At 39.0% G+C, this 25785-nt stretch overlaps 1 protein-coding gene across 4 annotated transcripts in view; it reads left to right on the forward strand.

Moving 5' to 3' along the window:
- The first annotated feature begins 1669 nt into the window (after positions 1–1669).
- Positions 1670–25785, forward strand: part of RFTN2 (raftlin family member 2) — a 56878-nt gene continuing 32762 nt past the window's right edge. For 3 of the 4 annotated variants that reach the window (XM_030580966.1, XM_030580969.1, XM_030580970.1), the window contains exons 1-6: positions 1670–1769; positions 2198–2344; positions 8220–8403; positions 15384–15495; positions 17091–17388; positions 23448–23651. In XM_030580966.1, coding sequence (XP_030436826.1) covers positions 2206–2344; positions 8220–8403; positions 15384–15495; positions 17091–17388; positions 23448–23651 — 937 coding nt within the window. In that variant the 5' untranslated portion in view covers positions 1670–1769; positions 2198–2205. The remainder of the gene's footprint in view (positions 1770–2197; positions 2345–8219; positions 8404–15383; positions 15496–17090; positions 17389–23447; positions 23652–25785) is intronic. The other variant, XM_030580968.1, reaches the window with a different exon arrangement.

Here is a 25785-nt window from a genome sequence, read left to right on the forward strand (position 1 = left end):
ATGAGAGCACAAACTATGTATTAACATTATATACACTACAATGGAACAGGAGTAAAATCAGAGAACAGGAAACTATGAATTTAATGCATTAGATTTTGGTAGTCAGCCAAAGAGAGGTTAGGACCAAAACTGGGTGCATTTTTTTGGCAAAACCTTTCTTTGATCAAAAATGCAGATTTAGATCAACCAAAACATTTCACAAATTCATGTTGATTTCAGTGAATTTTTCTGGTCAAAACAAAAAAAAGCACAAGATTTTAGAAATAGAACGGTTAATTGATATTAAATAAATATCTTGTTCTGATTTTGGGGCTATATTCACACACCAAAACCACAGGAGGAGGAGGAGGAGCTGCCCCCTCATAACCTTTACCAGTGGTTAGGGCATTCATGTGGGACAGGGGAGATGATCTAGGTTTGAATCCCCATTCTGGAGCAGGGACTTGAACCCAGGTCTCCCTCCTGCCAGGTGAATGCCCTAATCCCCAGGTTAAAGGATATTCTGGGGTGGGTCTACATATTTCAGTGTTCAGCACAGGAGAGACTAGAACCCAGGCATCTCCCTCCATCCCTTCCCCAATGAATGTCCTAACTACTATACTAGCAGGTCATTCTCACGCTCTTTTCTTTCTCTGACAATCCAAAACAAAATATCTGACTTTTTTGATTCACTGAAAATTTAAGAAAATGTTGGGTTTGGTTCAACCTGACCTGAACCAATTTTTTACTTCTATTTTTTTTTTTGAATTGCCGGGGAAAAAAATCAATTAGTTGTCCAGCTCTAGTTAGGACACTGTATGCAAAATGACAGCAAAATCAAACTCCCTTCTCTCTGTGTCTCACCATAACCAGCTAAGCTAAAACAATACAGTACACGAGACCTTTCCAAAAGACCCCTCCTTTTCAAACTGCTATCCTGATGTAATAAAATACCACACATTAATCCAAATTCTGTCCTCTGTGTTTCATGTGCGCCTCTCCCACTGAAATCACTGACTATTATTTTGCTCTCATGTACATCCTGGTACAACTGCATGCACTGGGTTGTATGTTAGGGCAGAATTGAAACCAGTGACTTCAATGTGAGTTCTGTTCCTGAACCTGGAGACAAAATTGGGTCTACTGTGTCACTGTTGTCTATGTTGTTGGTACACCATATCCCATTTTCTCCACTGTAAAAAGTTATGTTACAAATTCATAGAGCTGTGTGATGTGATTTAAAACCATCTCTTTACTAAGATAAAAATCTATTGCTGTATTAATCACTGTAGTAAGTCTGATGAAAGAAAAGTCTTAAACTACTTAATGTATGGAAAGGAAATGGTCACAGAACTTTGTTCATACTGCATAACTTGAAACAACAGTCTCTTTGGTTTAACATAAGGTGCATATCAGTATGACCTTTTAAAATAAAATATAACAAAAGATGAATTGTCTTATTAATCTGGATTTTTTTAAATAATTTTTACTGTAATCATATATACTCTTCTTCCCAGCATGATCATGTATGCTTTTCCATCTGAAAGAAAATTCCTGTGGAAAGAAAATAGGAACCAAACTTTCAAATCTAAAATAGAGTCTAAACTGCTTTTCATTTACTTTCCTCCCCTTTGAGATGCCAGAAGCAATTTCCTCTTGAAGCTGACTTCCTTTCTGGAAATGATTTTCGTCTCTGACCATGTTGAGACTCTCTTTTCTCATTCTTTCATTCTGACTTGCTCTTTTTCCTCTCATTTACAACTGCATCTGAATAGATCTTCTGACAGTAGGTAATTATATATGTTTCCCTCTAACTTTATTATTTCAGTTCTTTTTTTGCCTCATTATCAGTCAGCCAAGAGGGATAGACAAAGCACTATTGGTGTCCTCTGCAACAGAACGCTGATGGGGGGGCTGGCTGTAAATTGACGTGGCATGGAAAATCTCTGCTAAGTTGTAGCAGCTTGTACGTTTCTGTAAAATCAAGTCCACTCTTGCTGAGTTAGTAGCTTGAAGTCATTATGGGTGCAATGCTTATGTGAAAAAAATAATAGAAAATGCCTTCACTTTCTAACTTGGGAACTGAAATTTTTCTCTATTTGGATTTATGGTTACTAGTAAACAAAATCCAAGGCAGTGAAGTTTGTTGCTTCTTTTTTTCAGAGTAACAGAACTTACTGCTTTCCCCACCCCCTTTCCTGCGATTTTTTCTTTGCAGATCTTGCCATGGGGTGCGGACTACGAAAGCTAGAAGACCCAGATGATAGCAGCCCTGGAAAAATATTTTCTACGTTGAAGAGACCACAAGTGGAAACAAAGACTGACTCTGCTTATGAATATGTATTGCTGGATTTTACTTTAGAAGGTATTTTTCTTCTATTTTATCTTATAAGTTCTTGCAAAAGGAGGAACTACATTTTACTATTTTTATTTCTTGTGACTCAAATAAGAGAAAGTGAAGTTCATTTACCTTATGAAAGGTAATCATTATACCAGCCTTTTACTTAGAAATATTAAATATAAGGTCCTCAAATAAAATTAAAGTTGAAACTTCTTACATATTAAACAGAAAAAAGTTACACAGTTGTCCTTGTTAAGGAAACTGGACAAAGATTGCTTGAAAGATTTTCCTAGATTCCTGTGAGCCGGATTCTGCCATCCTTTTCGACTTTGAGTAACACACACTCACATGAGTTTAGTGTGGCTACTCACAAAAGTAAGTACACTCAGCATGAAGTGGTGGAATCACCCTAAATGAATAACTCTTTTTTAAAATGTATTCAGCTTCCAAAAACCTATACTCATAGCTTGTTACTTTATGTGGAAATAGCTTCTAGGATGCTATAAGAAAACATTTTTTCAGCCTTATGGCAGATATTTTAGTAAGAGTCTTACAGACTAGTTATTAATGAGTCTATTTTTAAATCCTTCTTTCTACATCTTACTTTGCAACTGTTTACGGGTCTTTTAAAATTGTGCCTGCAATAAAATGTACAGTTAGAGGCAGACAGTACTCTGTGGGGTACTTCCATTTACTGGGTGTCCTGTCTCTAACAGAGTAATTCCCTGTTCCAGAAAGTTGAAACACAAATAAACAAGCCCAGATGGCTGCCCTCTGACAACAGACAGCTCTGTGCTGCAGTTACTTTGTAGGACCTCACATTTTTTAACTAACCGTTTACTAGATGTTCTTGTTGGCAGGGATTTAAAGTAAATACACTGATAAGTGGAAAGAGTCAAAAGGGGGGAAATTGTGATGTTATCTGTTATGTGACTAGGTACAGGAATTTTTTAATAAATATAAAAGTCTGACCTCTATTGAACTAGGTATTTGAACTGCCAGATTACATTAATGTTCATGTTTATACATATTGAAGTGTTGATGATTAAGTGGCATGACTTGATTAATAGAAAACATAATATTGTACTAAATAATAGTTCTGACAACCAACAGTATTTTTAGCTTTTAATTAGAAAGAGGAATTGTTCATTCACGTGTTCAGTTCCGGAAACAAAACTTCTTTGTATTGAGAAGTAGTAGTAACAATATACTCCAGGACTAGAGCTGAGTTGTGTAATACATAAATTAACTACCTGCTGCTGTATTGCTATGAGTGTGTAGGATAATAAAACTTCTTTTCTTGACTCTGAAGTTTGTTTGGAGTTCCTAAATAGTTCACTGTGTTCTAAATCATATTTTTAAGCACATAAAAGTTAATGAAAATGCTGTGGAAGGGATTTGTTTTAAAGAAGTTATTTGTTTTCAATGTTAAACTCAGTGTGTACTTAGTAGGAGTCGGGGGGGGGAGGTGGCTCTTTTAGCATTATAATATGTAATAACCGGTGTCACATTGCAAAAAAAATTATGGCCACATTTTCAAACTATGGTGCATATTGTTAGACTCATGAATCCATATTAGGCGCTTGACTAAAAGTTATTTGATATTCAGTGCTACCTAGTATCTCTAGCTTGCATTCACTTCATTGAAAATTATGGGTGCTCAACAACATTGAAATTCAGGTCACTTTTAGTTAATTGCCTAAATATAGATTTAGGAGCCTAGCTTGAGGCACCTAAGTTTGAAAATGTAGGCCTATCTGTGAAAAAAAATGTCAGCTGTGTGCATGTATTTTATATTCTCATATACCTCTGCCTTTTAGAGCTAGGTTTACATGCACACACACAATATCTCAGTACACACTTGCTCTTGCCCTCTATCTGTGAAAAAAAATGTCAGCTGTGTGCATGTATTTTATATTCTCATATACCTCTGCCTTTCAGAGCTAGGTTTACATGCACACACACAATATCTCAGTACACACTTGCTCTCGCCCTCTTTTACTAGGAAAATTCTAAACTATAATGAACTTTGGTTTTGGTCATGGAATACAGGGAGTGGCCAATTTACTGTAGGGCCTGTTTTGAACCTGTACCTTTTCTCCTTCGTATAAACTATCAGCTCCATCCTGCATCTTGTTGCACCAGTATCTTTGGGATAAAGGGGGATCTATTAAGAGCTCAGTTAATATAGTTTATGATCAACCAGCTTGTATCACTTCTGAGCAACATGAATCTCATGTTGTCAGAGAACTGAGTGCTGTCTTCATAGCACTTTCAGTTTCTACTGGTTGAGGAAAAAGATGATCATGCCCAGCATGTACTGCTCATTGTGTGAATTTTTACACCTAAGTACCTGATCTGGGCCCAAGTAAAAAATGTTTAAAAATCTTATTTTTACAGTCTTTCTATCCCCACTTTACATATATTATTGTATATTGGGATGAAAGTATAACAAGCACTGTTATGTTATATTTAAAGCTAGTTCAGAGTCTAAATTCAACAAGTTTATGGTCAAAGAAACAGAATGAAGGGCTTATCAAGGAGACTATTAAAACACATTGATTCTCTATCAAGCCCTTACACCAGTTAGAGCAGCCTAGGAACTATCAACTAGCTAAGCAGAGCTAGAGCACATTGTGATCCGGCTTCTCGTTCTTGTCCCTAACATGCTCCTTCCTTGCTGCAGGGATGGTGGCCTAAGACTGGCTCCATGCCCATTGGAGGCTCCCCCAAACCAGGAGGATCTCTAGGTAGGAAGATACAATCGGTCTTCACTTTGCACCACTTGAGTGGGACAGAGTAGAGAATCTACCCAACTGTGGTTTTAAGTGTCCATTTCTTAGTGCTAATTTTATCTCTGCAGCTTTGAGGTGTGTCTCACATAAACAGCTTGACTAAAGTATTTTGGAAGGTCAACTAAAACATGTAAGTGGGGATCACTAGAATTTTCCCCACACTCACTATAGTGCATTATGCCTCCTTCATCTCTCTTCTTTTAGTAGAAAGGGGAAACCTGTGTCTATGTTCTTCATATCAACCTTCTGAAATTTCAAACAATGAAAAGCTCCCTATCACTTTGAATAAACACAGATGTACATAAAAATTGATTTGCCATCACCTTTTACATTTCAAACATCTGGGTTATATTATTGTAACAGTTTTGATTGGCTGTTGTGAGAGAATACAACAAGATAGAAATTCTGTTTATAATTTAGAATAGTCGCAACAGTTTGCAACATGAGGGAAGTGGGCCATGTCTTACACATACCTGCTTTTTTGGCTGTGGCATGCAGTCTAAGCTATACCACGTGTGTTTTCAGTAAACCTGAACATGTCCATTGGTTTCACTATGCAGAGTGTGCTTAAAGGAACTATGGTTAGGAATCTTATAGCTCTGTTCACTTAGGGCTAAATCCTGTCATCTAGCATGCAAAGGGTGGGGAGAGAAGATATTTGAAATGAGCCTCTTTTCCTACACCCCACCTCTACACAACGAGCAAGAAATGTTGCATTTGCACTGTACAACAGTGAATTGTAAGTATAGCCAGATAACACAACAGCCCTTGCATCGTGTCTCCAAGGAAGCATAGTTTGTATTAGTGGGAGTATCTAGATTTGTGGCTGCTAGTGTCCATTCTGCCATCAGTGCATATGTGGGGGTGTATGGTGTTCCTGCCCAGAGGAGCAAAAGAATGTTCCCCACAGTGTGTTGTCCAGCTGTTGTCAGAAATCTGCCCTGTGCAAGCAAGATTCCTGTGGCAGAGGGCACACCAGGCATCAGGCTTTCCCCGAAGATAAGATTTAATAATACTTAGTATTTACACAATGCTTTAATTTTTCAAAGTACTATACAAACATTAACTAATTAGTCCTTAAAAAACCCTGTGATTTACATATGCCAATATCATCCCAAGTTCACACAAGAGAACCAGGCACAGATAGGCTGAGACTTTGCAGACCACACTGCAGAGCAATGGCAGAGCCAAGATCAAATTTAATCTTAACCACCAGATCCCAAAAGGCTGATTAAATGAAAGTGTCATGGTCAGTTGCATATTCTACATGTGTGTTTACATGAGATATGGAAAATAAGTGCACACTCTATGATTTGTACATTAGACAAACCCTTTACATGTGGGGAGAAGACATGGTGCCATGAGTATAATGTGCTACAGCACATCCCTTTTCTGGGGAGGTGATTAAGAAGAGGGAGATAGGGAACCTGAATTGAACTATAAGGAATACATTTTAAAAGTGGTGTCTTTATCATTGTGCATTTATATACTTTTTCCCATTTATATCAAAGAGGCTAATATAAAATCAAAGGAGAGTGAACTCATTTCAATTTAAGTTATTTTCTTTTGAGAGAGAGAGACAAAGAGGAAAATCTTAAAACAGCACTTAAAAGTGCTTTTTAAATCTAAAAACTACCATCATGGTTTTGGTGTTTTAATTCCAATCTGAGTCACACATTGATACTATTGAACAACACTTTCCCTTCCTTCTCTTCATCCACCAAACGTACAGTGAAAAACTAGGAATTGTAAGAATTCTAAAATGAACTAGAGGACTTGCAGCAAGTGTTACTGCTGGAGAGTGTCAAATTCCAGTCAAAACAATCTCCTCTCTAGAGTTCACAGTTGTGCAGTGGGATAGAAAACATGATACTGACAACTGTATCTGGGGCTGTAAGTGAGAAGAGTGGTTCTGCCTTCTGTAAACACTGCTCGATTTTCAGAGAGGCTGAGCACCCACATCTCCAACTGAAGTCAAGTAGGGTGACCAGATGTCCTGATTTTATAGGGACACTCCTAATTTTTGGGTCTTTTTCTTATATAGGCTCCTATTACCCCCCACCCGCGTCCCAATTTTTCACACTCGCTATCTAGTCATTCTTAGTCAATAGGAGTAGCAAGTACTAAGCACTTCTGAAAATTAGACCATCAACCTATTATGCAAGAGTATTTGAACTAGTGAACATGAAACAATTCTTTCTATCTGTGCAAAAGCTGTGGGTCATCTCCAGCACAAAGTAAAATGTGCCTCCAAAAGTACTTGTTTGTGTTTCTGCTAATTCAACTGGAAAATGTGACTATATTGAGCCATCATAGTTTGAGCACAACTCTGCAGTGTGACCAGGGGGAATTCTGCTAAAAACTGATGACATACTATGGGCCCTCGCTGCACACTATTTGATTTACTTTGAGATGGGATACAGATAATATTAGTGTCTGAGGCCTTGTTTACACAAGGCCTGTCTTCTGTTTAACTAAAAGTGTGATTTTTAAACTGATTTTATTAAATTGGAACAAACCTCCACACGAACACTTATTTTGCTCTAAACCACACTTATTTCAGTTTAGCTTAAATTGATTAGGAATAAGTTACTCTTAAACCAAAATAAAAGTGTTCACACAGGTTTGCACTATTTTAACCAAATTTGGTTAACAGTTGATTCACATTAAACCACTGCAACTCTTCCATGTAGACAAGGCCTGAATCCCAATTTAGAAAGAGTTTTTATTCTTTTCCCTTTTTGTCGTCTTCCTTTTCATCAGGAAGGATTGTTGGAGGTATAGATACAGACACAGCTCTTACGCTCTGTTAATAAAGCCAGACAGATCATTAAATTGTTGCCAAACTGATTAAAAGTTACTCTGATCTTTCTATTTTGTAAGATGTATAATTTTGTCATAGTTTTTACTATCCCTGTATGATTCCTGGTCAACTATGCATCTGCTATATTTTGTATATCTGTACAGTGGGGAATATAGCTTTACTATATCTTTTGTGCTACATTAAGATATAGGTAAGTAGCTTATTTGTATGTATGAACACATGCATACTGAGTAATACTTGTGCATAATGTCCATGTTTTCTATTCATTCAATTCCTTTAGTGTCCTCGAATCCAGAAGTTATCAAGATCAGTTCTGTGTTGGATATAGCAACAAAAGTGGAAGAATATTACATCAAAGGATATGTTGTAGGAGCAATTCATCCTATTACATTACCTTTTGGGCGAAGAAAGCACTTTCCTGCAAGTTATTTGTATCGAGTGGTACTATCACGACTCAAATTAAGGTAAAATATGCAGAGGAGAAAAATTATTTGAATTAAATGACATAGAATACATCACTTCATTAATATTTTAAAAATTTGCAAATGGCTTTTCAACATGTAACTTTTAATAGTAATCAGGACATTAGAAAGCACCTTCAAGGATGAACCAAGGTCTGAATGCTCAAAAGGATTTAGCTGTTGTGCATCACAACGCCAAACTTTTGGGCACCTGAATAAATCACTGCAATTTAAAGTCTGAATTGTGGACCTAGACTCCTGTACATGAATGGGGAGAGATAGACACCTTAGAATACCATTCACAAAGGCTAGCAGGCTCTTCAGGAAACAGCATAAGCTAGCAAATGGGAAATGCTGACCAGAGGTGTGTGTTCTAAGCCTCACTTCTCACAGAGAGAAGCACCTAAGACTGAGCTACAGGGAAGGACATCTCTCTGTAAATCAGGAAAACCTCTTTTGAGTTAGGGCACCTATGCCATTTTAGCAAGAAGATGGATGTCAATCTGTCCTGCAGTGGCACAAGAGCATAAGTACCCAATCTCAGGGGAGACTGTCAAGAAGCAGGGCACAGAGTTCTATAACTAGATTTCACTAACCAATTATCAATTGTACTATAACAGCTTTAACACAGAGCCACATACATTCCCCTTGGGTACTCCGATCTGTCTTGCTGCCCAGGTAAGTCTACCTTTGATAGACGGTCCTTTACACCAAGGATCACAGCAATGTTAAGGTTGCTCCCAGTCTCAAAGGACAAGTCACTTACCTGCAGTCAATTGTACCTTAGATCTCACATCAAAGACAATGCTTGTAGCCAGTCCTATAATAAACAGTCTAAAGATTATTGTACAGGAAGAGGAAATGAGAGATCTTTACAATGCTAAACCAAATGACATACACACAAAATGAGTTACAATCTTAAGTTTCATAAGATAATAGAAGCAAACTCTATATGTCCTTTAGGGCTAATCCAGGCTAAGTACTGGGGTTCTCTTGCTTATGTCTAGAAAACCTTACCCCTCAAAGTCCAGCAGAGAGATACAATTAAACTAACTTCTTGTTAGGAGTTTTTATTGCCTTCTTCCCTTGAGCTCTGAGCTGCAAACTCAGCAGGTGGGAACAATTCACTTGCATGACTCATCTTTATGGGAGAGAAATCAACAAATTGTTTCATTGTCTAATGTTCCACAATCCTTCGTCTGGTACTGATGGGTCTTCCTTGCTGGGCAGGACACGACACCTTCAGTGGGACACCAGCATTTCACACTAGTTAATGTCTCTCTCCTGTCTGGTGATGTACACAGTTACAGAGGCTTACAATACAAATGCTCAATTATCATCTTATAATATGGGATACAGATGTTAAGTGAGATTAATGCATACAGCAGCTTACAAGCATTCCATAAAGTCTAAGCACTAAACACATTCTTTTAATTCTAATACCTATTTTAATAGTACTAACACACAGGTGAGCCAGACTTATTCCAGCTACATGTGTCAGTATTCAATTGAGGCATGGGGATCTTGGCATGAGCTGGCACCTGGTCTGCCAGCATCATACGGAGGTGGGTAGGGAGGACCACCCTTGTAACATATAATCCAGTGGTTAGGGTACTCTCCTGGGAGGTGGGAGACCCCGTGCTCCAGTCCCCCCTCCACTTATGGGGGAGAAGCAGTTTAAACAGGGATCTGCCACTCAGAATGAGTGCTCTAACCAGTGGTCTATGGAATATTCTGACATAGGGAGTCTCTCCCTTTCTCCTGTTAAAGCTGTTGCACTGTGGATAAATAATGAAAGACCCACTGGATCAGGGAGACTAGATCTTGGGATGAGTGGTCTAACCAGTAGGCTGCAGAGTCACTCATACTTGTGCTCTCCAGCCTAAATAACAGGGAGAGACAAGCGAGCAGGAGCACACAAATGCATGCACAAGCATGAGAATGACTCTGTAGCAGGGGTTGGCAACCTTTCAGAAGTGATGTGCTGAGTATTCATTTATTCACTCTAATTTAAGGTTTCACATGCCAGTAATACATTTTAACATTTTTAGAACGTCTTTTTCTATAAGTCTATAATATATAACTAAACTATTGTTGTATGTAAAGTAAATAAGTTTTTTAAAATGTTTAAGAAGCTTCATTTAAAACTAAATTAAAATGCAGAGCCCACCAGACCAGTGGCCAGGACCCGGGCAGTGAGAGAGCCACTGAAAAATCAGCTCGCGTGCCACCTTCAGCACCCATGCCATAGGTTGCCTACCCCTGCTCTATAGCCTGGTGTTTTGATCACTCACCCAGGATGTATGTGTACGTTTTGTAGCGCTAATTGCATTCTTTGCAAGTTTGCCAGTTTCTCTCCACAAATATGTATATGTAATGGTAGAAAAACAAAGGGGTTGCTGTATGTATTGTTTTTGTAAATGAACATCTTTGTCTGCTTTCCCTGTTTTCTCTATCTCAAATCTAAGCAGAGCAATTCTTTGTGCATGCCATATACTTTACCGCTTAAATCTGTGTCCCTAAGATTAGATGAAAGGGAACTCTTAGCGTTTCTTAACAATTTTTGTTAACATACTCTGACTTCATCCACTTTGAAAAAGTCTTTTTCAATCTCTAACTTGATGAGTTTTCATTTACATCACTCTTGAAAGTGTCAGAATGGTCAGGAGAATTCCAGTATTTTTAGGTACTAGCCCACGTGAGCTCAAGCTTTTTCTCAATCGCATTCTGCCTTGCACAGAGGGAACTACATGTGTCCTGAGCTCCTACATGACTTCTTTTGAAATCTTCCATGGTTTAGTTTTCCCTACCCTTCTTCTGCCCCACTTCTCGTGTAGCTTCTTAGAGGGGGTAGGGAAGTGGTACCAAGTGAACACCATTTGCTCTCTCCTTCATCCCTGGACCCAAGTTTCAAGGATTCCCAGCACAGTTATGCAGTGCAGTCTTATTCTCCTGCATAGTTGCATTAGAGCCAGACGCAATCTGGCCCTAAATAAATTGACAATAGAGGAAATTTCTTCTTAACCCTACTGAACTAGTGGTTGGCTTATGCCTGAAAGCATGAATTGTATATTCCTTTTCTTAAATGCTGTGAAAGCAAGATACTCCATATAAGCTTCTAGGGCAGTGGTCACCAGCAGGTCGATCCTAGAGCATCTCCCCGTTGACTGTGATCTCCAGCAGTGCAGTGTGACTGCCACTAAGGGAGACTCCTTTGCCTACCCCGGCCCCACGCCCCTCCCGGAAGCACCCAGCACAGCCCTGCGGCCGGGGAGACAGGGGTCTCCCTCCACGCACTGCTCCTGCCTGCAGGCACGGCCCCCGCAGCTCCCATTGGCTGGGAGAGCTGCGGGGGTGGTGCTTGCAGAGAGGGGCAGCGCACAGAGCCACGTGCCCCCCACTCCCCTCCAGAGGCCGCAGGGGTGCATTGGCAGAGAACCTGCCTTAGCCTTGCTGCGCCACCAACCAGGAGCCGCCAGAGGTAAGTTCTGCCTGGTAGGAGGCCACACCCTGACCCCCAACACTGAGCCCCCTCCCAGAGCCAGCGCCCCATACCCCCTCTAGCACCTCAACTCCCAGCCCTGAGCCCCCTCCCAGAGCCAGCACTCTGTACCCCCTCCAACACAACACTCTGCCCCAGCCCGAAGCCCCCTCCCAGAGCCAGTACCCCATACCCCCTCCTGAACCCAAACACTCCACCCCATCCCAGAGCCCCCTCCTGCATCCAAACTCCCTCTTAGAACTTTCACACCTCACCCCCTCCTGCACCCCAACCCCCTTCCCCAGGCTCAGCCCGGAGCCCCCTCCCACATTGCAAACCCCTCGGCCCCAGCCGGAACCCACACACCCTCCTGAAGCCCAACCCTCTGCCCCAGACTTGTGAAAGTGAGTGAGGGTGAGGGAGAGCGAGTGACAGAGAGTGGGGGGATGGAGTGAGCGGGGCTTTGGGGAAGGGGCATGGTAGATCTGGGTTGCCCTTCGATTCAAAAAGTGATCTTGGGCATAAAAAGGTTGGAGACCACGGTTCTAGGGGGATAAGCCTGTGACTACTATGCTCTTTACCCAGCCGTTCTAAGATAACATCAGGATAAAACACTTAAGTCTGCTTAGCAAAGCATCAGTGTATAGACTCTGCGGAAATGAAGTTCTCACACTTCATTTCAAAGAGGGATGGTAGGCTGTGCAATAGAATGGTTACAGAGTTATTTCCATTGTCACTGTAGCAATTAGGGGTTATGTAAATAATTTAAAACTGATATTTTTATGTATAGAATGTTAAAATGCCTAAAGCTGATTGTTAACAATGGAATTTCATTAGTGCCTAGGGCAGGCACAAACTCTGCAAATTTACCTAAGAACTCTACCAAGACATTTACATTCTGACCTTCAGTCCACTGTATATTCCAGTTCTGTGCCTCTCTTGAACAGAGACTACTCATGCCAATTTGTTTGGTGGTTTTGTTATGCAGATCAATGGCAGGAAACCACAGAGCATAGATTTTGATTTGTAGATTTATTGCTAAATTCTCTGGTTTTCTGCTGCCCTTTTGCACTTGTCACAAAGGGATCATAAAGTCAGCATAACCAGTCTCTGGCACAGATCTACACCACCCACTTTGCAATTCCCAGCATAAGAGACACACAGAAGGTTAGGGGCAAAAGGGGCAGGTCTGCAGTGCTCCTGCTATCCCCAGCCACCATAATAGTCCTTGGGGATGTGAGCACCTGGATGCAATTTAGAGCAGCCCTGAAACTGCTTCATGGGCTTGTCGATTGAAGCACTTAGCAGTAAACAAGGTGTAAATCTACCCCTCGCTAGCCTGTTGCACCTTAAGTGGCCATGTGGACCCTGCTACTGTGCATCTACCCCACCTCCAAACAGAAGTAGCCCAAAACTCTCTCTGTGGGCTTTTTCTGAGAGCCACGTTCCCAGTGCTTGTTCTGGCTGTGTTTGACTTTTTACTGCTTCTCTGTTTTTCCTGACTCTCTCACACACCAACACATCATTCTAAACCCTCTCCTCCTATCCACCTTTGAGTTTATCAGACCACTGTGGAACCTGCTTGGGCCACATGATTCAGCTTCTTCTGCAGCCTTGCCTTTGTTTTGGGCAGAGCCTCTGATGTTTCAGCTATCTGGTTCCACAAAGAAACATAATTGTTTCTAACATTTATCCCAAATGAGTGGCAGTTGTTACACCCACCAGTTTCAAGGGGGTTTAACCCAATCCAAAACATTAGTTACCTTGTGAGTATACATTGCAAGTATTGATTTAAACAAAAACAAACTGAAAAAAAGCTGTAGCGTGCCTTCTATGGAACAATCAGTAACGCTAGCTTAAAAATACCCAGTTACAAGCTTCTCTTCCAGTTGCCTCAATCCCACATTCATTCATGAATGCTTAGATTTACAGAGCAACAGTGAATACTTCCTGCTTTGTCTTAAACTTAATACAAAGGGAGTCCTTCAGTTACAAGGTTGCAATTTGGTCACTCTCCTGTTTGTTCTAGCTGTTAAGGAGCAAACAGATGTGCCTGTAGTGGGCATTCTTTGGTAAGTTGCCTTCAATCAGCTCCTGGAGTAAATTTATTTGCAATGTGATTCTACATTGAAATGTGACACTGTAAAATTATATTGTGGGTTCAGTTTTCTCTCAATGCTTGCAGGCCAAACTGTCTCAATTGACTCATAAAATCATACTAAATGCATACTAAACTTGGGATCTGATAATCAAACTAGGTTAATTCTGACTTATACAGCATCTTAAATCAAAGTTTCTACAATCTAGCTAAAAGTTCTGCTGATACACAAGTCAGGAAACAACCCAATTTACTCTCACATAGCTGGAAAGAGGAGGAGGAGAGTAGTGAAAACTGTGACTGATATTCTGTACCTCTAAGAGATGCAGCATAGAAAACTTTATACTGCTTTTGCACCCTCCCTCTTCAGGCCTTTCAGGACTAGGAGTTGCTCTAAATTACAGAGCCCCTGCCCGACCACAGCAGCATATATTTGCCATCGTAAGAGGGGGAATCCCTCCCCACACTCCTTTCTCCACATCCTTGCACTATGGGGATTCTACTGCATGCTTCCCCCTGTCCTGAAACCCCTGAAAAGCTCTTGCATTCTCCACCAGGATCCATGAGTTTGAGTAAGATGGCTTGGGGGAGAAGGTACCTCCACCTGATACCTCCCCACAAAAATCAGTATTTACACTCTGTGCTGTGGAGCCCCGTGAACACATCTCCTATAGCTGTGTTTGTGTAATGAAAATATTGACAATTTAAATTGACAATGTATGTACTGTATTGCAATTCTTAAAGACATTTTTCCAAGGAAGCAACTGAATAACAAACATACTGTGTAGCTAAATCTCTCTATTAAAGTAATTTTAGTCACTCCATGTATGCTTTTTTCAGAAGAAATCTTTACTTTATAACTATACAGCACTGATTATACCATGTAATTACTTGATGTAAATTGTAAAATATTGTGTTTGGAAATGACTGTCATATCATACAAATCTGAACTGGGTACTATGTATGTAGAACTCCAGAATCATGGCTATATTTTTGAGCTTAAAATGACACTGTCTAGAACTATTAGCATTTTATGTATATTCACATATATTTATTTACATTTGATAGTGTAAGCTAAGGTTTGTAACATTGTATGTTTCTATTATTTGAGAACACATGGGATTTATTTGCTAAGAAAACAATGCCTTTTCAATAAAGTAATGTTTCAAGAAATGGGTACAAACTTATACTCAGTTAATATAGCTTTTGTTTGTACTTTCACAATAAGACACAGTACCTGATATTTTATGTAAACGTAGGGAAGGATCACTTCTAAGCAGAAGTGTGAAAAAGCTATTACCAATATTTCATTCATAACTTTTTTCAAAAAAGAAAAGAATTCTTCATGCAAGCATTTTGTGCAAGTTAGCAGCTGACAAAGTCTGCTTTCTTTCTGTGTTCCAGCCCAAAGCATACAGCACCCAGAAGACAAAAACACCCCAGGCTTGTGATTGAGGAATGTCCTTTAAAGTATGAAACACTGACAAATGAGGTAGTGAAAGGATTGTTAGAAAAGGTATGGCCGTTTTTGAAAAAAAATTTAACTTCTCTGCTCACAATATTCTTAACTGTAGCATATGTATTTACATTTACAGGTGAATTATTTTTCAATTTGCAAATTTTAACCTTGTTTTCTGGCTTATAAAAACTACCAAGGCACTCATTTAATTAAGAAGGTAGTGTTGCTTTTTCCCCTTCAGCACTTCTGTTTTTATTTAGCACTCTGTCTGTAACTCATTGAACTCAAATGGAGATTTCCAATGATATCAGTGGGAGCAGGTTCTGACCTTTATTTTGTTATTTTTCATGGTTTAGGCAACAGTAACCAACCTTTCTGTAGAGATGTGCACATATAGTAGCTCCTTCTGTAATTTTGATGTAATATTGTATTAAATTAAAATCTGAAAATGCATATTTATTTGTTCCTTGTTAAGTAATATACTCAAATAAAACTGACATCTGTAGATGGATTTTCTAAGCAAGGACAAATAGATTGTCTCATCTCATTCTGTAAATTACAACAGACATGCAAAAGTGTTGTTTTTATAGAAGTATTTACCTTTGATTACTTGTGTAGTAAATCTTTTCAAAAGTAAAGAACATTAAACTGCCACTCTAATAAACTTTGTCTCTCACTTCCTCTGCTAAGTTGAAGACAAGAAAGTTTGTTATTACAAAAATTATAGTAATATAGTTGTCTAAATTAGTTGCTAGAGAAAGTGTAAAGGAAGAGCATCTTTAAAATATTTTAAGATTGTTGGGGTTGTGGCTGAGAGATCTGTTTAGAAATTGTAAATGGCTGTATTAGAAGTACTCTGTGAAGTAATCTGAATTTAAAATGAGACAGTTTCATGTTTATACCAATTTGCTTTGGTAAGTCAGATATACATTAATAACTAAATAAATATATTAAATGATAAATAAACTTAAAATAAGCATTTGTTGAGTCTTGTACAAGGAAATCTGAAGTATAAGCATTAGGGGAAATATTTTTATTAGTCAAAAAAGTTATCCTTAAATTAAAATCTTTCCAGTATTTTTAAAAATGATTGAGTCAATAACCCATGGTTAAATCTTTTAAAAAGTTAAAAATGTAGTAATTTGGAGGGGGAATGTCTCTTGTGCTTCTAAATCCTTTAGACACTTTTAAAAATCTCCCCCAACATTGCTTGCTGCCCTCAAGATAATTTTGGTTCTGTTGCAAAATGGATACCATTTTTTATCCCAAGTGGCTGCATTTTAGTGGGTTGTGAAGTTCACAGACACGTAATAAAATGTTTGTTATTCTTCTACATGAAAGGTGCTGTATACATTTAAGTTGTTATTACTAGCTAGTATCTTAACACATTTCTTGGGCAAATCATAGAAGCTACTCTATTTGCAGAATTCCTATTGACTTCAATGCATGGAGAGCTTGCAGAATCAAGTGAACTGATATTTGCCTTAAAATATATAACTTGAGAACTCCACAATCCTTAAGTACATTGTGTCTTGGATATATTTGCTTGCAAATCAAAATCTTCATTTATACAATATGTGTGACATACAGGTGTCCTATTGTCGACCTGTAAATTCACAAAGTTTCAGAATAACTCTGTTTTATACATGCAGGTCAATGAAGCTGCTAAAAGAGGGAAGAAGTTTGTTGGATTTATAACACAGCATTTTCCTCAGCCTAAATTCTGTAATGGCACAAACACAGATGGAAATGTGGACTCTGAATCAGCACTAAGTATAAGTAGTAGAGAGCACAGGAACTACAATTATGACGAAAACTATAAAAACTGGAATGAAGGGACTTTGAGTGGTCAGTCATCTGAGAGTGGAATAGAGGAAGAAATTCAGCCAGAAAGGGGACAGTTACAGGATGCTGATTTCCCCAGCCCTACTAAACCAAGAAAAGGAGAAGGTAATAAAATACTACCTGTCTATTGCATGAGCAGGATAATTACATTGACTGGTAGCAAAAAAGGTTAACAAAAATGTAAAGCAAAACTTATTACAATATATTCTAGCTTATGAAATATAGGCTTTAAAGATCTAAGTTTAAATACATATTCATTTTTAAAGCAGCTTGACAAATAGAAAACTATACTAATTTTGTCTTCTGTAGTATTGTCCAATATTATGTAGAAATTACCTCTCTTCTCATATCGCCACAGTTTTAAGTGAACTGTTAAAACTGTAGACTGTTAAAGCATAGACAGTGAAAGCTCAGTGTTTTTAATATTGTAGGCAGATAACTTTGTATGACCAGTGTGTGCATAAGAAAACAACTGAAAAAGTGTCCTATCAAAGGATGGAATTGTGTTACAAGATTTGTTATTCTTATTAATCAGCAAGAATTTTAATAGGCCCCTAAGATTACACCAGAATGATTCAAACTCCCTAACTTGAATTAAATTTAAGACAAATTAGACCTGTTAGATGCTAGGGATATAATTCAGACATATTCCTCTCCATCCCATGTAATGCATAACAGACTAATCTATTCATAACAGACTAATTTTGGTAACATACCTTCAAGAGGTACCCTGAGGGAACTCACTTTAGTGGAATAATGAAATCAAAGAGAATAATAGATAAAGAATTTATTTACATTAGAGGAAACGTGCATAAAAAGTGGATTATAGAGAAAAGTCATTGATGAACATTTTTGTTAATGTGGCAGAAAGCTTAATTACAAATGGAAGATGTAAAAATATTAAAATATACAACCCATTCTGTTTGAGAAGTCATCTAGAACACTGACTCTGGATGTCAGGCATCTTTACTTTGGCGATGTGTTCACTAAGAAAGAAAGTGTGTTCTTCTTTAAGTTAGCTGACACATAGTAACTAACATGAAGTAAAATCCTAGAGAAGGCAAGGCAGCTCCTAATTTTCACACATGAACAAGTTGTGGTAAAGCTATGAGGGAGTCCAGAGTTTACCTCAACCTGATAACTCATATTACAAACTGCCATGTCTTCAGTAGGACCTCATGTTAGTTACCATGCAATAGCTAACACAAGTTAAGAACAGACCTTTTTTTCTACTGAAGATGCACTCTTTGCGGGAAACAGAGAGAGGAACACATGGGTTTCCCTATTAGGCCTTTTTAGTCCATTCATCCTTCCTTCCTTTCTGAGGTGATGGCTATCAACCTTGCCCACCTGCTACCTAATAGGCGGATTTTAAAATGACTTTTTAGCATAGTGAATTCTTCCATTATGTACCAGACACATTCCAATTAAATTCAAAGGCAGTTTTTCCACCCTCCTGCTAGGAAGCAAGTTCCCTCCTTCATTTGAGGACTGCAAAGAAAACCTATTATTATTATTAAACCTGAATTCAAGTGGTTCTTGTGCAATATGCTGAGCCTTTATGACATGACCAGTTAAAGCATAACTCCTTCCTCTCGAAGTGAAAGGCAGGTTTCATTAACCGCAAAGATTAGTGGAATATAAATATTAAAATTGTAAAGAAAAAGTGAGAAATCTTAGTCAGTCACAGCACTCTATACATGGATGTTTTTATAACCAGTTTATCAATCAAGACATTTCCCGAATGCAAATATTTTATGGGAATCTTAAAAGATTTCTATCCTGGATTTGTCTCTCTTTTCTTCAGCTGTTAGTCACATGTTCATAGACGTTATTAGCATTTCTAAGATAATGACCATTGGAAATGTAACATCCACTCTTTTTGAACACTGCATATCACCCTTATTTCCTTAAAAATGTTACAAGCACACATTTTGAAAAAGATTCAATTAACTGTGTGCCATTCTCCATGCAGATTTGCATCCTATTTTGATATGCCATGTTCATCTCAATCTTTGTGCAGGAGATACGAAATAAAATTACATGTCTGCCAAATTTTAGGAACAGCAGATGTTCAAGGTTTGAATATCTAGTTTTGAGTATATTACTACTGGTCTGTAATATCTCTGGTAGACATGAACATTTTCACAAAATGATAATTGCACTAAGATTTTGTACTTTCTATTAACAAATATGAAAGCATGAAGCAAAAACATTAACTGTGTTAAGTTGTGTTAGGGACTGGTACAGATAAAGCAGTATAAGCCCTTATATGGATGCAGTTATACTGGTATATAGGGGGTTATACTATACAGTAACAATGCCATTATAAGCACCTTTATACAGCTATAACTGCATCTATACTAGAGGGGTTGTACTCGTGTAGTTGTATCAGTAAATCTGTCTGTCTTCTCACAGCCTAACCAATATAGTTATACTAGTACAAAAACTGTGTGTAAACCAGGCCTTAAATGATTTGGTCAGCTGGACCATTTAAAATTGACTATGAAGACAAACTATTTTTATGGATGCATGTGTTGTGTGTTAACACAATACTACAAGTAAGGGTCAACTCACCAACGGGCCCCTCCATCAAGGCTGGATATGGCATAGCAGACTCTTCTCCTCTGGGATCCCTTGCTGATGACCACTCCAGCCTTACAGTGGTTCACCTTTTCTCATGACTCATCCCTCTAGCCAGGTCATGTTTAATCACACCCCGTCTGGGATAATAGATAGTCCAACAAAAACAAATGTTCAATCCCTCCATCCAGTCCGCCACACATAATTCTGAGCCCAGTGATCTGTACATTATTTTCGCAAGGCTTCTAGTAGTCCATATTCGCTTCTCATGCAGTGGCTGGAAGGAAAACCCAGGCCTGCCTCTATACTGCGTTCCAGTCCAGGGTCTCTAGGACAGGCAGTCAAGGTTCACTCCACCAGACTGCCTGCTGCAACCTCCCTTGGCTTCTCAGGCAGGATCCACAAAGATCCTTAGGTGCCAAGTCCCATTTTGTGGCACCACTATGATCCACGACACACACACACCAACTTACCCCATATGTTCCTAAACTTACTCAGCACCTACTTTTTTGCAGTAAAAGTTCTCTAGCTGCCTACGTTTCTGCTTCTTGTCATGCACATTCCTGTCTCTCACTAGGCACCAGGATGGGGAAGATAGGTGTGGCTCTGCCTAACTCATGTGTAGGGCCTAATCCAGTAGGCAGGGTCAGAGACCACCTAACTCCACACAAGACAGTGGCAGGGGGTGGGAGGGACAAGGAGGAGCTCCCTTATTACTTTAAGTCCAGTGGTTAGGATACCCACTGGAATGTGGGAGACCCCACTGTCAAGTGCCCACCTCTGCCAGATGAGGAGAAGGGATCTGAACAGAAATCTGCCTCCTCTCAGGTGAGCACTTTACCCATTGGGCAATAGTGATTCTCACTCTCATCCCAATTAATTGTTATGCAGTTGTTTAACTAAAGTTCAGCAACTTCAATAGGAGAGATTGAAGGAGATCTACATCAGAGTATCCTGTAGTCCAATGGTTAGAGGTTGCAGATTCCTGTTCAGATCCCTTCTTATCAGGCAGAGGGGGAACTTGAACAGGGTTGGCATATCCTCCCTTATTCCAGGTAAATACTCTAACCACCGGGCTCAGTGTTATAAGAGAGCACTTTCCTGCTGTTGTGTGTGCAGTTAGGCAGACTTCGATATGCCTATCAGATTGGGTAGGGTATGAGAATTAGGTGGAAGACCACCCATCTTCCCCTAGTTTGTGGATTGCTAGCAGAGATAGGTGCCTCAATGCAGGTTGCAGGGAGAGCCTATTGCCACAAGGTGGATAGGGCTTAGGACACACCTCTCTCATCAGCATCTCCCATTCACTAATTTAAGTGGCTACCTACCTAGCCTGTGGCTTTTGTGGATTGCACTCTAAGGTGCCTATCTATATAGGGAGCTTAAGCACCTACCTCAGGTGTAATGGATCATAGTGCTGCTCTTGAGGCTTTCTACACACGTAAAAGTTAGGCCCTGCTGCACTGAGCATCATAACACCTATATCCTTTTGTGGATGTCGGCCCTTCCTACCAAATATTTTTTGAGACTTTCTCTTCACCTTGCAAAAGGCTTCCTGTTCTCTGCAGATCTCATCATTCCCTTCTCCCAAAAGAGCAACCACAGTTTCTTCCCTATAGCCTCTTCTGCTCTAAACTTGGTATGTTTATAGCACCACCCAGCCCTTTCCCAGCTGCATTTCATCTTTAATCACACCTAGCCCACCTTCTGTATGCAACCAGATAGGTAGATTGGCCTCTTGGACCACATTAACCTTTTCAGAGTCATTATGGGGTACACACCCCATCACAGTAAACTACGCATACTCAACCAACTTCTAATATGTAAATTCTTGCTTGAATTGTCATTTCTACTTTGGCTGCTGTCCATCACTTCCCTGGAAAAGCTAGATTGCAGATGTTTTAAAAGGAAGTGACTTAACTATTGCTAGTAAAATGTTCTTCCTTATAAATAGATGGAAAATACTGGAATTGCTTTTACCATTTTGAAAAGGACAAGGTTTCAACTTTCAAAAAGCTGTATGTATTTTTAAAGGATAATGGTGGAATATAAAGAATCTGCATAAAATAAACTACAGAAATAATGAAACAGTATCATTAAGTAGTACAGATGAAACAAAAAGGCTTTAAACAGTGGAACTTTAATTATCTAGCACTGGTAGAAATATCCAAATGTCCCAAGAACCAGATAATACTGAACATACTGTTGAGGAGCCTGGCAATTATCTATCTTCTCTGCACAGCTTTCAATAACATCAGACTTCTGAGTTTTCTAAATAATACAGATATTCAGTATTGTTCAGTTACTTCAGTTTTCTCCATTCTGTTTTCTGGCCTACCCCAAGGCTGAAGAAGAGACATGTAGGGACAGGAGTGAGGGTGGACACTAAGGGTGAAATCTTGGGCCCATTGAAGCCTATGAAAAAATGCTCCTGAAGAGCAGAGCCACTTGAGCAAGCTGTGCAAGAAGAGAAGGTCAAGCTCCCTGCATCAGGAAAACACAGAAAAGGGCCAAAAGGCATGCTGCAGTGCTCAGACTGTGCACAGATTTGCTGAAGGGAGTCAGGTCTGCACACAGACACCTTTCAAGCTTAGTCCCAGAACAAATTCCCCACATATCCCTCATCCCACCCAGGAATATATCCTCTGTATAGGTTCTGTTTCTAGCTCTGAGACAGTCATGAAATAGTAAATCTTAAGCCTGTCAATGGTCGAGAGCTGACAAATCACCTAGTCTTCACCTAAGACTGTGGTCATTTGGAGGGGGGAGAGGAAACATTTCTCTGGTAGGTTTGTTTTTTAGATGGTGCTGCTTGAAGTTGCTCAGACGTTTGAAATGTTAGTAGTCCCAGGGATTTGATTTGCTGATAAATTAGTCCAAGGTATACACAAAAAATGCAGTTTATTCCATGGCTTGGCCCACAAATATACCAGCATGTGGGTGTATGTAATTATATACCTATACAGTAAACATTTATTTAGCTAAAGCTTTATATAACCAATCACTGCAGTGTTCTTTTGAGAGGTTTGGATTTGTGGAATTAATTCAGCTGGAACTCCATTTACTGATTGTTATGTTTGTTGAGTATAAGAGCATTATTTTAATGCTTAGGTATAGAAAATAAGTGAGACATTAATGTTTTTTCAGTAGACTTCCTAAAAAAATTAATGATTGTAATGGGTTAAAGGAAGACCATCAACTCACGATCTAGTCAGTTAAAAAATAAATTAAAAATCATTTCAAGCACTACAATCTCCCCTGAATCACCCTGATAATTATTGTGGTTTTATAATTACATTTTTCTGGGGTTTTTTCAATTTTTTTCCCTGCTATGTTACTGTGTGAAAAGATCCACACAGTTGATTGACAGGGAAACCAAAAAAATTGTATACAAAGTGCTCTCGTATAAAAACATTGAAAGTAGAGAAAACTTATTTGTCAAATAATTATCTTAATGGTTATTTGTAATAAAAATAGCAAATAATATTCAGACAGAAGTGTAATTTTTAAGTTGATTGTATTCCTTTAAGGCATCACTTTTTCTGAACATTTTCTTTTTCTTTTCTTATATTTTCCCTCAGATAATAAATTATATACAGTCTTCAATGTTTTTGATGATGACTCAACCTGCTGGACCTATCATGAGGGCATTTTGTCTATGAAAGTAACAAGAAAAGGGACAGTCATTAGTACTCTGGATGCAGATTGGCTAGAACTAACCACATTTTATTATAAACAAGGATTGTCATTAATTGATTCTTTTGTATCCTGGGAAACTTCTAAAGGTAAGTAAGTGTATTTTTCATGAGATTTTAAACCGTTGTGTTTATTTTGCAAAACAGGTCAGATTTTGCTTCTTAATATGGAGGAGCAAATCTGATGGTCCTGTTTGTAAAAATGATGGGTACTATGTTAATTTTTGTCATTGCAACTTCACAGAATGTGAGACCTGATTTAAAGAGGGAAAAAAAGCCTTTTGCTGTTTCCTTGACAGTCATAACTTAAAATAATTTAAATTTCTCTTTTGTTTTACCCAGCTCAGAGTTTTCCAAAGGGAAAAAATATTACTGTATCAATTAGAGCAGCACTTACTGCTAATGCTATTTTATCAAATACTTATTGCTAATAATAATTACATATAGTAACAAAATATTAGGCATAATATTCTCAGAACACATCCCTAATTCTCAAAATGCATGTCAACTGCTATTTACAGAAGGCCTAATCCTGCGATTTGTTGAGCCCTTCCAGTGAAATTCTGAGTACCATTACCATTGAGTATACAGTGTTATAAATATACTGTAAGATAAATACTGAAGACCTGTTCCTGCAGTCTTTATTCCAGCATGATGCATTCTGAAGTCCATGAGAGTGTTTTGTGTGTGTTAGGACGGAAGGATTAGGCCCATAGGGTGAAATCCTGGCCTCAGTGAAATAACCCACCGACTTCACTGGGGCCAGGATTTTACCCCTAGTGTTTTTCTGATAGTATCTATTAACAAACTGCTATGACCAAATTACTTATACTTTTGTTGCTTATGTACGCCAACAGGGCCCACTTGAACAACATGTTAGTGAACAACATGCTGATCCGCTCTAGAATTTACACCCCAGCCGGTGCACACTAATGCCCTTAAATTTTTCTTCTTGGCTATTGAGTCTTTTTTATCTTTTCCACTCACTACCACAATGTACTCCTCACTTACTAAAATAAATGTAGTAATTAGAGATGGCCCTAAACTAAACCTTTGCATCTGAACTCTGGGAAAGTTTGGAATCTGTTCTAGAGTCAGAGTTCTTGTCTTTGGCTCATCTCCAGTAGCGATACCCCTCTTTTGTAAATGTTGTGATTAGGCAGATGTCATTTCTGATCATTCCAGATGATTATTGCACAATCATCAGACCACTCACAACTGGTCAGGTGCTTGTTTTGGATAGTCACTGAGAATAGCCACATTATACTTAAACACAACACCATACATTTTAGAAGTTAACATTTAATCCTTTAATTATTTATTATCCAACCAATAAAATATGACATATAGGTCACTCTAATTACACAGCTAGCTTCTCAAACAATTTACTAAGGACCATGTTTCTATTAATCATTTAAGTAACAAAATGTCTATGTGATTGGGTATTATGTTGGTTTATAGTTTCAAAACTTTAAAAGACAAGCCCAGACATCCACACCAGCCTGAAGTTCCATTTATTTCAGTCACTTGGCAAGAGAGGGGGTTATTTCTTCTTTTTTCCAATAGTAGTTAGCCATAGGGTTTGTTGTTGTGGGGTTTTGTTTTTCATTTGTTTTAAAAGTAGCAAGATTTTACCAATGGCTCTATTACAGGGGTTCTCAAACTGTGGGTCGGGACCCCAAAGTGGGTTGGGACCCCATTTTAGTGGTGTCACCAAGGCTAGTGTTGGCGCTGGGCCCCAACAAGTCTGAAGCCCAAACCCAAGAGCCACCGCCTGGGGCTGAAGCTCAAGTCCCACTGCCCAGGCTAAGGTTACATGCCCTCTGCCCAAAGCAGAAGTCTTTGGGATTCAGCTTTGCCCCCCACACCATCCCCTCACCCGAGGTGGTGGGACTCAGGTGGCAGGGCTCAGGCGGGCTCAGTCTTTGGTCCCCCCTCCTGAGGTCATGTAGTAATTTTTGTTGTCAGAAGCGGGTCACGGTGCAATGAAGTTTGAGAACTGCTACTCTATTAGTTAGACTTCAGGACAGAAACCTGGCTTCTGGTCTCAGCTTTGACATAGAATTGCTGTATTACCCGGAGCAAGTCATTTAGTTCCTCTTGGACTGTAAGCTCTTTAGGGCAGGGACTGGCTCTCACTAAATGTTTGTACAGCGCCTATCACACTGTGCCCTACTCTCATTTGATGCTTGTAGCAGGGTCTTTCTTGAACTGGCAATGGACA

Source organism: Gopherus evgoodei, chromosome 11 (assembly GCF_007399415.2).
Source record: "Gopherus evgoodei ecotype Sinaloan lineage chromosome 11, rGopEvg1_v1.p, whole genome shotgun sequence".
NCBI lineage: Eukaryota > Metazoa > Chordata > Testudines > Testudinidae > Gopherus > Gopherus evgoodei.